At 42.7% G+C, this 14,031-nt stretch overlaps 1 protein-coding gene across 1 annotated transcript in view; it reads left to right on the forward strand.

The window, feature by feature from the left end:
- The window catches only part of rasal2 (RAS protein activator like 2), a 95,467-nt gene that overhangs the window by 26,926 nt on the left and 54,510 nt on the right, over positions 1-14,031 (forward strand). Inside the window, exon 3 of the mRNA XM_062992847.1 lies at positions 3,339-3,465. Within this exon, the coding sequence (XP_062848917.1) occupies positions 3,339-3,465 (127 nt within the window). The remainder of the gene's footprint in view (positions 1-3,338; positions 3,466-14,031) is intronic.

The raw sequence follows: 14,031 nt of genomic DNA on the forward strand, positions 1-14,031 counted from the left end.
TAGTCCATCTGTTTCTCTACATACTTTGTTAGGATCACTACAGAGCAGGTATTATTTGGGTGGTGGATCATTCTCAGCACTGCAGTGACTTTGACATGGTGGTGGTGTGTTAGTGTGTGTTGTGCTGGTATGAGCGGATAAGACACAGCAGCGCTGCTGGAGTTCTTAAACACCTCACTGTCACTGCTGGACTGAGAATAGTCCACCAACCAAAAATATCCAGCCAACAGCACCCCGTATTCAGCGTCCTGTGACCACTGATGAAGGTCTAGAAGATAACCGACGTGCGATCGTCTCTGACTTTACATCTACAAGGTGGACCGACTAGGTAGGAGGGTCTAATAGAGTGGACAGTGAGTGGACACGGTATTTAAAAACTCCAGCAGCGCTGCTGTGTCTGATCCACTCATACCAGCACAACACACACTAACACACCACCACCGTGTCAGTGTCACTGCAGTGCTGAGAATGATCCACCACCTAAATAATACCTGCTCTGTAGTGGTTCTGTGGGGGTCCTGACCATTAAAGAACAGGGTGAAAGCAGGCTAAAAAAGTATGTAGAGAAACAGATGGACTACAGTCAGTAATTGTAGAACTACAAAGTGCTTCTATATGGTAAGTGGAGCTGATGAAATGGACAGTGAGTGTAGAAACAAGGAGGTGGTTTTAATGTTATGGCTGATCGGTGTATATACATATGTAATTATTTATAAATTGTTAGGACAAGAAAATCTCTGTAATCTAGTGGAATTAATAGTTGTGGGTGTGTCTAGACAAAATATATTTAGTCCCGTCATACACTGTTCCCTAATTACACAATAACAGCATTGTCAGAAAATACCATGAGTTCCTGTCTGAATGCCACAGCCTACAGACTTTAACAGAAGTGTGTTTTCTCTTACAAGTCATTTTAAACATGCAGTAATTGTTCTGCATATTAACCTTGGTTCAATCCAGTTCAGTGCTTGCTTGGTAAATCCAAGATTGCTGAAGTACCCACATAAGGGTGAACATACTTTATTAATGGGGCATGATGAAATCTGTACCAGCATGTCAGTTTACACACACAGAGCTACACACGATCTTCCTAATATTGTGTTGGTCCCCCTTTTGCTGCCAAAACAGCCCTGAGTCGTCGAAGCATGGACTCCACTAGACCCCTGAAGGTGTGCTGTGGTATCTCGCACCAAGATGTCAGCAGCAGATCCTTTAACTCCTGTAAGTTGTGAGGTGGGGCCTCCATGGATCGGACTTGTTTGTCCAGCACATCCCACAGATGCTCATTAGATTGAGATCTGGGGAATTTGGAGGCCAAGTCAACACCTCAAACTCGTTGTTGTGCTCCTCAAACCATTCCTGAAGCATTTCTGCTTTGTGGCAGGGTGCATTATCCTGCTGAAAAAGGCCACACCCATCAGGGAATACCGTTTCCATGAAAGGGTGTACATGGGATAGCAGGACCCAAGGTTTCCCAGCAGAACATTGCCCGAAGCATGACACTGCCTCCGCCGGCTTGTCTTCTTCCCATAGTCCATCCTGGTGCCATGTGTTCCCCAGGTAATGCCAAGTTCACACTACACGACTTTCCAAGTCGTCGGGTCGCTGTACAGTTCACACTACATGACTGAATCTTTTGCACTCGGGAGTCTTTCAGTCGGTGTATATTTCACACTACACGACTGATCGGCGATAGGGGGTTTCACACTACACGATCCATCACCAACTGGAATCGCAGACGAGCTTCTCTGGTCTCCCTTTTTTTCTTTTTTTTTTTTTAAACAGAAGTGACGAGGGGTTTAATGATACCACGTCCAAAAATGCTCGTCAACAAGTAGCGAGTGATCAAAGTGTTTGTGCGCTGATGTGAGCGTAAAATCAAAGAGAAAAAATGAATGAATCTGAGTGGATTTGGCAACACGAACAGTATATGGCTTGTTCTGTAGTAAGTTGGAGGTTAATTAATAATTTTGCAATGCAGCGTGGGTATTATGTTTTGTAGAGGACGATCAAATCAGAAATACTGTAAAACGTGTGTGTGCGCCGGTGTATTCTGATATAAACTATATTAATTAAGCCCATGTCCCAGTGTTTACACCTCCTCTCCTGCGTTTCCCCTCACGCTGTATCCTGCGTTCTCAATGGCTGTTCGACATGTCACTCATTCCCAGTCGCACATCTGAGATCAGATATCTGACGTGCTAGAAAACTCAATCCAGTCGCCGAGCGCTCGGCGAGCCGGTCGGGTCGAGTTGTTGAGTAGTTCACACTTAGCGATCGAGAGCCGAGTTTTGATCGCCGAGCAAACGCTGAGTTGCTCCCGACCCGGAAAATCAAGCGCCGACCAGTCGCCGAGCGAAAATCAGGGCAAAAATCGTGTAGTGTGAACTAGGCATAAGCGACGCACACGCACCCGGCCATCCACGTGATGTAAAAGAAAACGTGACACCTTCTTCCATTGATCCGTGGTCCAAATAGAATGCTCACGTACCCATTGTTGGCGCTTTCGGCGGTGGACAGGGGTCAGCACGGGCACCCTGACTGATCAGCGGCTATGCAGCCCCATACGCAGCGTTAACTCCTTCAACAATCTGAGCTACAGTAGCTCGTCTGTTGGATCGGACCACACGGGCCAGCCTTCGCTCCCCACGTGGATCAATGAGCCTTGGCCGCCCATGACCTTGTCGCCGGTTTACCACTGTGCCTTCCTTGGACCACTTTTGACTTTTGAAGCTGCAGTTTTGGAGATGCTCTGACCCAGTCGTCTAGCCATCACAATTTGGCCCTTTGCTTCTAACACATCAACTCTGACTAATATATCCCACCCACTAACAGGTGCCGTAATGAAGAGATAATCAGTGTTATTCACTTCACCTGTCAGTGGTCATGATGTTATGCCTTGTCGGTGTATATGCTGCCTATACTTATTTCTACATGCTCATTTAGAAAACATAGAACAAATTCCTATACATATTACCCCACCACTTTATGTAATACTAAGCCTGTAAAAGAAACATGGTGAATGTGTTTAAGACCAGAAATATGAACGATGATAAATCTGTCCTGACGTTTGCTGCGGCCCGTGACTGGAATCTTAATTCTTAAACTAATGATATATGCCAAGTTTCCTTCAGCTTCTTGGTCAGTGAGAGAAGTTTCAGTTCACGTCAGCTTACAATGGGTTGAATTGAAAAGCTGTCACAGTAATTGGCAGCTCTTTTGCTGGAAGATTTGAGTAGTTACTCCATTAGGAGCTGTCACTGGACCGAGCCTTTAGACACGCCGTGAAAGCGCTCACCCTCCTGACCTTCATTGCGTGACCTCTGATCTTTTCCCAGATGCCTGCGGAGGTGCACGAGAGCCCGACGGCTCCGTCGGCGAAGACTCGCAGTCTGAGGAGGACGGTCAGCGTCCCCTCTGAGGGACAGTTTCCGGAGTATCCAGCAGAGGGAACTTCAATGCCGGGTAAGACACCACAGTATTTTGTTTCTGGAAACTGCTTAGCCCTTGAGCCATGTTTTTAAAAGGTCAGTTTTTTTTGATCAGCAGAAGGAAAATGAGAGGCTTGAAGATTTTTATTGAAGTTACTTTAGTTTTGTGGAGTATTATAGAAATTTTGACCTAATGTAACATGCACTTCAGCTAAAATGTACAATGCCCAATACCAGAGATGATGTAAGTCGTAAGTCACACACACAGGACTCGTTTCAAATGACTCGGACTCATGACTCGCAAAAAATGACTAGTAAACAACAAAAGTCTCTAGCGTCAGCATGTGTTAACATTAGTTATGTGTCACAATTAACCCGTTTTGGCCGTCTTAACCCACAGCACACGCAATGGGTAAATGTTCCAGCCAGCTTCCGGCGTAGTGATGAAGCGTCGCTCCCTACTCCCTACACGGTTTGAAGTTCACTTCATTTGAACATTTTCGTTACCTTTGGATTGGAATCTCACTTAAAATGGTGGAATACCCCCTGAGTAGTGCACTTCACAGGAACAACCGAGGTGAATAGAATTGGCGCTAATGGTTGAAAGAACCGCTCTCTGAACCAATCAGACCTTCTGATTTAAATTTTTAGTAAGAAACGCTGTTATTTGCACTTGTTCAGTTTGCGTCACACAGATGATGTGTCAATAAAACGCCTGATTGGCTTTCTAACGAGTTCGTGTTTTACTTCACAACCGGGAAAATGTTGGAGGTTTTTAATTATAAGCACATTTACAAAATAACGGATTATATACCTAATGGGACACACGGTTATAAATTTAATAGCATCTGGAAGAACAGAAGCTAAGGTAAGCAGTGGTTATGATGAAAACAAAACGTATCAGTTGAAGCTTTTAACTGGTAGCTTCTTGTTATAGAAATTACATTCATTTACACTATGACTAGGAAAGTAGTTTTTTATCTGAACTTACATATTATTTGTTTATTTCTACGCTACATTTCCAATATATGGTTTGTGTATATTATATTGACTCATGACTTGACTCGGACTCTAGCCTAAAGACTCGTGACTTGACTCGGACTCGTATTTTGTGACTTGTGAACATGTCTGAGTTGTAAATATCAACACATTTGGAATTGAATTGGGAAAGGACCAAAATAAAAGTAAAAAGGTTTGAAGAATATTCATATAACTGAGGTGATAACACTCATGATTGGGTATAAAAGCAGGCTCTACCAAAGGCTCAAGCAAAAATGGGGCGTGGCTCACAACTATGTGCCAGACTTTAATTGTCAGTTTAAAACTGGAACATTTCTCAATGCCATATTGCAAATAATTTAGGTCTTTCACCATCTACCTTACTTAATATTATGAAAAGATTGAGGGAATATGGAGATATTTCAGTCTGTGTAGGATAGTTCCACGAAACCCCTGTTGAATGTGCATGACTTCTTCATCCTGATCAGGGTTACAGTTTGTCTAAAGTCTAGCTGTCACAAGACACCCTAAACAGTGCGCCGACTATCAGATAACTGCCAAATAACAATAATGATGGTATTATGTCAGTGAATGTTCTGTTCTCTCTCACACACACGCAAATGTGAGCTGTCGGATGCTTGCTTGAAGAGGTGGTTTTCGAAATGAAATTTTGGATCTATGTGAAGCACTGTATTATCCTTTGTTTCTCTTCCTCCCTTGTCTGTTTTTCTGCCCCACTTCTTTATGGAACATGCATGCCTCGCTGTGTACGCCGACCACGTGGGTGCAGGACAGGGCGTCGTGCATTGTGCACGAGGCCAACGGATTCGAAAACACCCCAAACTTCTGCATGCGAGGGCGCTATTCATTCCTCGTGACCTTTCAGGTCAGGACTGAGGGAGAGGGGTATTTACATGTTAATGCGCGTGCTGTTGAACAATGAGTCGCCCGGGAGTTAGGCCATAGAATTGGATTTCTTTGGCCGCTCACACCCGCAGTGTGTTGAGCCTCTTTTAATAAAGAGATGGAAAAGTAACCCGGTGGAATCTTGAGATCTGTGGTGTTTGGATTAAAATAATTTACATTATGATGGACCAGGAATGATTCCTTATTTTTCTTATACCAGTGCTAGTTATTGCTGATTATTGGACTGGGATATTCCGTGAGCATTTATTTACAGAGCACTTGTTGATATTTATTCATGTCATACCTTTAATTTACACAGTATAGTTAATTCTCTCTGAATTGCGAATATAATCTTGAGGGCACTATAAAGAATTCCAGTCATGGTCTTCTGTAAACTCCTATTTAATTACACCAATTGGTTTCCCTGTTACTAAGATGGAATTGTGGGCTAAAATATAATGTCAAGGGTCATTTGTAACAATCATCTTATTTGTTAAGTAACCTCCCACAATGTCCAAGTCAGAACAATCTGACTGTGCCCTAAGCACTATGTATGTGCGTAATGCTAACATTGAAATAAACGTTGGCCATCTCCTGGGCAACTAACCATAAATTGCTTGCATTTGATAAAAAAGCATAAAAAGGTGGGGTGGTCCAGGTTCTTTCTGTGTGGAGTTTGCATGTTCTCACCGTGTCTGCCTGGGTTTCCTCCGGGAGCTTTGGTTTCCTCCCACAGTCCAAAGACATGCAAGTGAGGTAAATTGGAGACACTAAATTGTCCAACGATTGGCACTGATATTTTATCGCTAATGTTAGTAATGTTAGTATCTCTTGGGGACTTATATTCATGACTGGAAGAGGCAAACAAAGTTTTTAGGGAATTAAACTAAACATAGGGTTAGTAATATTTCAAACATCTGTTTTATAAGCATTTAAAGTATTACAATTAGCTGGAAACACACACCTCAAATATACTGCTGCAGCAAATCTCCAAACTGCCCTTTCTGGCCGAAATGTACATTTATATTCTTAAGGGAATTTAGCCATTGGCAATAGGACATGGTAACCCAAGTGCTGGGTTGAGAAAATAACCCAACAATTGGGTTATTTGAGTGAGAAATAACCCAGCAAGGTAACCCAACTGGCTTAACCCAGTGTAGCCTCCTTAGTGATTAAATTAAAAACAAATATAGCTCATTTAGGATGTGCTGGAGTAGGTTGTGCTGCATTACATAACAGAACGGGCATATGTTTAACATTAGAAAGAGGTGCATGTAGATTAAGCACTGTTGTGTTGCTGTGATTAGCTTCAGTGAACGCTGCAGGGAGCAGTTGAACAGTGCCCAGTGTGCAGTGTGCTGTTAGTGCCGGATCACCGCTGTAGGGCTGCTTTTGTTTGGCTGTGTCATCAGTGTGGCACAGACGCACAACCCCGTTGGGTTTGATCAGGCATGCCGGCCGGCTTTTCTACATTCCAGCCCGAGGTGAGATACAGAGGAGCACAAAAACACCGCGACTCTTCACTTCATCGCTTGTGTTTGGTCAGAGATGTGCAACTCACTGTTGGATTATGGAGGATAAAATGCAGTTTATGGGTAAGTTTTAAAAACCACCAGTTTTAAACGTTAAAAAGGGATCACTTTTAAACCATAAAGACTTTTTTTTTTTAACTTTAGGAGGTGCTTCTAATTTTATCTATGTGTTTTTCGCAGTGTTTTGGACGTTAGTAAACAGGTGCCTGGAGAAAAAAATAGTTCCTCATGTTTGCGACTACGTTTGAATCAGTGCGCTGTTTACGTAATAAAGTTAAACTAATTGTTACGTCATGGCGGTCTGTGAGGAAATTTAAGCAGACTGACAGGTTAATGACTGACAGGAATTTTAATTTTACTTAATCTGGGGCTGGAAAACTTTAGGGTAACACAAATGACAACATCCCTACCAGCTCGTTAATAGAAAGTAAGCCAAACATGGTCAAAGTTCAGTAAATCGGTGTCATATTATACGATGACATTATGTAATGACAGACTAGGGAATACAGTGGTACCTTGTAACTCGACGTCCCTTAAACCCAAAAAAATGATTTATTTAATTTCAAATTAACAATGAACAGCCGCTTTGTTCACAGCTCTGCTTGAATGGTGCCTTAAAACGTCATCAAAGTGCGGATATGAGACGAATCTGTATCAGAGATGTTCACAAGTCACAGAATACGAGTCCGAGTCGAGTCACGAGTCTTTAGGCTAGAGTCCGAGTCAAGTCACGAGTCAATATAATCTACACAAAACATATATTGGAAATGTAGCGTAGAAATAAACAAATAATATGTAGGTTCAGATAAAAAAACAACAGATTAGCGACTGTATTTTGCCGTTTTACTTAGTGCCTTTACTTTCCTAGGTACCGGTTAAAAGCTTAAACTGATACGTTTTGTTTTCATTGCAAAACAAAAGCGCGCAATAAATCACGGCACAGCGGCCAAAATCCAAAACACAGCAAAATATCCATAACCACTGCTTACCTTAGCTTATGTTCTTCCAGATGCTATTAAATTTATAACCGTGTGTCCCATTAGGAATATAATCCGTTATTTTGTAAATGTGCTTATAATTAAAAACCTCCAAACTTTTCCCTGGTTGTGAAGTAAAACACGAACTCGTTAGAAAGCCAATCAAGCGTTTCATTGACACGTCATCTGTGTGACGTAAAGTAAATACATGCAAATAACAGCATTTCTTACTAAAAATTACAGTCAGAAGGTCTGATTGGTTCAGAAAGCGTTTTTTTTTCAGTCATTAGCTCCAATTCTGTAGGAGCGTTCCATTCACATTATCTGTTACTGTGAAGTGCACTGTGTAGGGTATTCCACAATTTTAAGTGAGATTAATATTCAAAAGAGGGAGTAGAGAGCGACGCTTTATCACTATGCCGGAAGCTAGCTGGAACATATACCCATTGCGTGCGTTGCGGGTTAAGACGGCCGGAGCGTTATTAGTGAGCAGAAAATGACACGATCAGAATGATGTCGGATCATATATATATATAATTGTCACACGTAAGTAATGTTGCTGACTTTTGAGTCATGAGTCGATAAGTCTATAAAAAACACTGAAATACAATTCAAAAACAGTTAAAAATTAATATAAAAATACAATAAAACCTGCACTTTACCTTTACTTTATTGTTTCCTTATGCTTCTTAATCGTGGTGATGCTTGATCTTGGAATACTGTATTCCGTTCAGTAAAGGCACGCTCACAGGCAGTGCACAAAACTTGACGTGGGAAAAAAACGGAAAAGCTATTTTTTTCACTTCTCATGTGAATGCTCCTTTACTGAACGGAATATAGTATTCTAAGCGTAAGGAAACAATATAGAAGTAAAGGTAAAGTGCAGTTTTTATTGTATTTCTGTGTTCTTATATTATATTTGTGTTATTTTCAGTGTATAAGTGTCAAAAACAACCCTTTTATTTTACGTTAGCCTAAAATATATGCAGTTCTACAGGATCATGGAACGCATTAACAGGTTTTCCATACATCCTTATGGGAAAAAATACCTTAAAACTCAACGCCTTTAATACTCGACACCAGTCCCAGAACCAACTGACGTCGACTTTTAAGGTACCGCTGTACTTTGTTTTGTTATGTCATTAATCACAAAACTCCTTGACTTGAATTTTTTGCCATCTATTAGTACCACTATTAGCTGTTATGACTATGTTATGACGAAATGAGCTATTAAGAAGCCTGGAGACCCAAACCGAAGACAGGATACTCTGGGGAAAATTTTTTTAGGTTTTCCCCCTAATATTCCTCCAAACTAAACATTGCCATTTCCCATATTGCAATTCTTTTGCGGCTTGTATCAGTCTCACGCTTTCAAAGGAGTGCTTAGATTTACACATGCCACCTTCACCTGGCACATTTTTTTTACTTGCTGTTAAGTTTCAAAGAGGGCCGTATCACATATAGAGGGACATGATATGCCCCCTATAAATCATCATCACTAGTACGGGCACCTTGACCAGACAGCAGAGGTTACAATTGTACAATGAAAATTATATTCAGACATATAGATAGTCTTGGAACCCAAGCCTATTAATTTATAATGCATTAATTAATTCATTTGAATGTTTTACTACTAATTTACCGTTCAGCTTTGCCTGGAATCACTGAACACGATGCAGTAACACCAAATGTTTTGATGTCTTGTTTATATTGGTCAATTTGTCATTTTTTCTTTATTTAAACTATTTAAACTGTTCATTAGACAATGTACACTTTTTGTGTCCCAGCGATTCCAATCATTTGACCGTGACATCATTATCTCCTCACTATCTAGGGCCCAAAGTTGGGAACGAATAACGTCCTGTTTAAATTATCATCAAAACTTGTATAACCGTGCTATTTAGATAGTTGGGTTAAATGGTGAAAGCCGTTCAAAGTGATGGGCCAGCCAGAAAGTTGAGGCTATCTAGAATTTTCCATCAGCCTGTTGGAGAGCTCATTGGTTATGAGATGAAATGCATCCACAAGTTACTCTTTTTTATTTACATTTACATTTTTAGCATTACCAGATGCTCTTATCCAAAGGAACCTACAATTACAAACTTACGAATATAGTGCAATTGCCCGACTGCATCACACTTCCTCTCCACCAATGCTGATCCCCGCTCTGATTGAGAACGAAGCTAACCCACGCCCCCTCCGACACGTGGGCAGCAGCCGTATGCATTTTGTCACCTACACTTTGACGAGTGCAATGCGGATCAGCACTGTGCACGGAGAGACACACCCTGACAGCACTCTTTTCCGGTCTCTGTGCAGGCACCATCAATCAGCCAGCAGAGGTCATAATTGCATTAGTTATAAGAGTGACCCTAATGGGCTATATCCCACCCCTATCTGAACAACAGGCCAATCGTTGTTCATGTGGCTGCGATACGATGTGTTCTGGATCCCAGCTCTGGTGTTCAGCGTGTTTTACCGCTGCGCCAACTGAGCGGCCTAACCAGGGAATTTCTAGTCCAGTACCTTAAACCCTTAATGTCTAGTTCACACTACACTACACACTACACAGCTAGATGTGGCAGCTCGGGAGCAACTCGGCATTCGGAGAAATATCTAGCATGATAGATATCTGGATCAGTCGGCCGACTGGCAGTGAGTGCGGTGTCGAACTGCAACCAATGATAACGCAAGATATGGGATTTGGAAACTCGTGGGAGGAGTGTAAAAACGCGAGACGGGGGCATAATATAGTTTCTGTCAGAATACTTCGGCTTTGTGACCTTAACGCCCACGCCAAACCATAATACCCACGCTGCATTACAAAAAAATCGCCGATCAGTCGTGTAGTGTGAAAACCACAACGACTTAAGAGACTCCCGAGTGCTAGAGATCTAGTTGTTTAGTGTGAACTTGACCTTGCATTGTAAAGACTAGAACAAACTGGTTCACAGTTCAGTTCACCCATGATAAAACACCCCTACATCCGTCTTCTTATTCATTAAATTGATTTATAATTACAAGTTTAGTGGATCTTTAATATCTGGTCGTACCTTCTGCATGAGCAATCAGTCTTTCGAGACTTCACGTCCTGCTGAAACGATCTGACTGAGCTCTTTCCTTTCATAGCTAATGTAAAAGAATAAATCTACTAGCTTGGATGATTTCCCAGATTTTGCGGGACGCCCACTACTTTAATTATTCATCTTGCTCACCGTTTAAGTATGTAAGGGGAGTCTTCCTGGCTGACATTTCTGTTTGATGAGAAAGGAAACCTCTCGAGAAATGGAAATATCTCACTTTTTCTTAGTAGGAATAAACATTTATAGATTTGACTTCTAGAATGGCACAGATTTCCAGAATGAATCTGGATCTCAGTGCCAGAGTTAATGAAGACTCATCCATTGATGATCAGTTAATCTAGGCTAATTTCTATGCAACTTTCTGCACCCGTTGTCATTGTCTGGTTCACAGTACTGGTAATTATATCGTCCCATGTGGCAGCAGTCGCTGTGACCCCCGGTCTTCTCCGGTATTGTATTGATCTGAATTAGGCCAGGGCTGGATCGATGCCGTAACAAGATTTTCATGAAGGTAGAAGCTCAGTTGTGTGCCAGCCTGAAAGACAGACAGGCTGACCTTGACATACTGCACAGCACACAGGTCAGGACAGTCTAGTCACTGGTGCACAGGGCTTGAATGGCATAGGAAGAACGAATTGAGATAAACAAGGACATGGTGTTTATTGCCACATGCATGGACGTTAATGGTTGTAAAGAGATTTATGTTGACATTGTGTGCAAAATGGCCCTATTTTGGCCCAGTTCTATATGTGGGAAACATGGCATCAATGGATTTGAGTTTTTTGGGAGGTCTATGTGTGGGGATTAGTAGGGCAGTTGGCACCTTTCTTAAATCCTGTTGAACCAGCCTTCAGTACATTTAAGCATGTCAGCATGCCAGCATGCCAAAGAGACTTACAGCACTGTGACACTACACTGTCTTAGCAATTGAGGGTTAAGGGCCTTACTCAAGGGCCCACAGGTGGCAACCTGGCAGTGGTGGGGCTTGAACCAGCGACCTTTTGATTACTCGTCCAGTACCCTGACTGCTAGGCTACAACTGCCCACATTACATTTGTGACAGAATGAAATGTCCAACAGGGGGCAGCCTGGCAGTGATAGGGCTTGACCAAACAACCTTCTGATTACAAGTCTCATACCTCAACTTATTACTTCACCAATGATGTACTGGCCTTGTGTGATTGTAGGGGCTTGAACCAGTGATTACTGGGCTACGACTGCCCACATTACATTTGTGACATAATCCACCACAACCAATTGAGGGTGAGAGCTTTGCTCAAATGTCCAAAGGGGCAAGCTGACAGTGATGGGGCTTAACCAAGCAACCTTCTGATTACAGGTCTAGTACCTTAACCACTCATTTTGCTTTGTTATTGACAGAGCATGTTATTGAGCCATCAGGGGCAACCTGGCAGTGATGAGGCTTTACCATTGATGTACTGGCCTAGGCTACAACTGCCCACATTACATTTGTGACAGAATGGAACCCAACCAGTTGAGGGTGAGAGCTTTGGTCAAATATCTAGAGGGGCAACCTGGCAGTGACGGGGTTTGACCAAGCAACCTTCTGATTACTAGTCTAGTACCTTAACCACTTACTTCACCTTGTATGACCAGAGCTTTGGTCAAATATCCAAAAGGGCAACCTGACATTGATTGGGCTTGACCTAGCAACCTTCTGATTACTAGTTTAGTACCTTAACCACTTACTTCACCTTGTATGATTGTAGGGGCTTGAACCAGCGACCTTTTGATTACTAGTCCAGTACCTTAACCGCTGGGCTGCTACTGCCCATGTTACATTTGTGACAGAATGCAACCCAACCAATTGAGGGTGAGAGCTTTGGTCAGATATCCAAAGGCGCAACCTGGCAGTGATGGGGCTTGACCCAGCAACCTTCAGATTAAAAGTCTAGTACTTGAACCACTTACTTCACCAATTATGTCTTGTAAGATTGATGCAATCAAACCAATTGAGGGTGAGAGCTTTAATCAAATGTCCAACAGAGTCAACCTGGCAGTGATGGGGCTTGACCAAGCAACCTTTTGATTACAAGTCTAGTACCTTAACCACTTACTTTACCAATGATGTACTGGCCTTTTATGACTGTAGGGGCTTGAACCAGTGACTACTAGGCTACAACTGCCCACATTACATTTGTGACAGAATGCAACCCAACCAATTAAGGGTAAGAGATTTGCTCAAATGTCCAAGGAGGCAACCTGGCAGTAATGGGACTTGACCCAGCAACCTTTTGATTACAAGTCTAGTACCTTAGCCACTTACTTCACCAATTATGTACACAATGAAGATACTAGGAGACATGTATGCGACTATCGAATTGAGTTTTTGGCAACACGGTCTTCTTACTTTGTGCTAATGCTCGTTCTCAAGTGTGTGTGTGTGTGTGTGTGTATGTGTGTGTGTGTTGCTGCAACGAGAGCCTGGTGCATGAGAAGAGAGAGAGAACGCTCGGAGAGAGTCTGAGCGAGGTAGCGGATCGAGGGAAGAGGGTTAGGGAGAGGAAGTGCTCGCACTTCTGCTGAGAGGAACAGAGGAGCGAGGTTACAGAGATTGATCGAATATATGCGGTATGTCTCTTCTCAAGCGGTGAATCGGGCAGCGAGAGGACAGGCGAACGGAGGGTTAGGATCGGAGACAGGACGGGCCGTGGAAGAGTAAGTAGGACTTGTTCGGAGGGCGAGAGACATAGAGCGATAGAGGAGAGAGAGAGAGAGAGAGAGGAGCTAGGACATGCCAAAGAGAGACAAAAGGCAAAGGGGCTTTGAAGAGGATGCTCGTGAGAGTCCTGAGGGATCGCTAGTGGAATAATGGACCGTCGGATGAGGGCGATGCTCACTTTCCAGCCTACCCAACGCTGACCTGGTCCGTTTATTAGGCAGGTGATGGGCAACACCTGCGATAGAGGTATTCTATTCCTCATTCTGTTCTTTGTGGTCAGATCTGTGGTCAGATAGTCGCTTATTAAGTTGTATGATGGATGCGGAGCAAGTTGCACTTTGCATCTGTATCTGTATCCTGCCAGCTCAGTGGGAGGGCACTGCCCCTCCGTAGCGATCATAATCATTAGTAAACATTGCT

The sequence above is a fragment of the Trichomycterus rosablanca genome, chromosome 4 (genome assembly GCF_030014385.1).
Source record: "Trichomycterus rosablanca isolate fTriRos1 chromosome 4, fTriRos1.hap1, whole genome shotgun sequence".
Taxonomy (NCBI): Eukaryota; Metazoa; Chordata; class Actinopteri; order Siluriformes; family Trichomycteridae; genus Trichomycterus; species Trichomycterus rosablanca.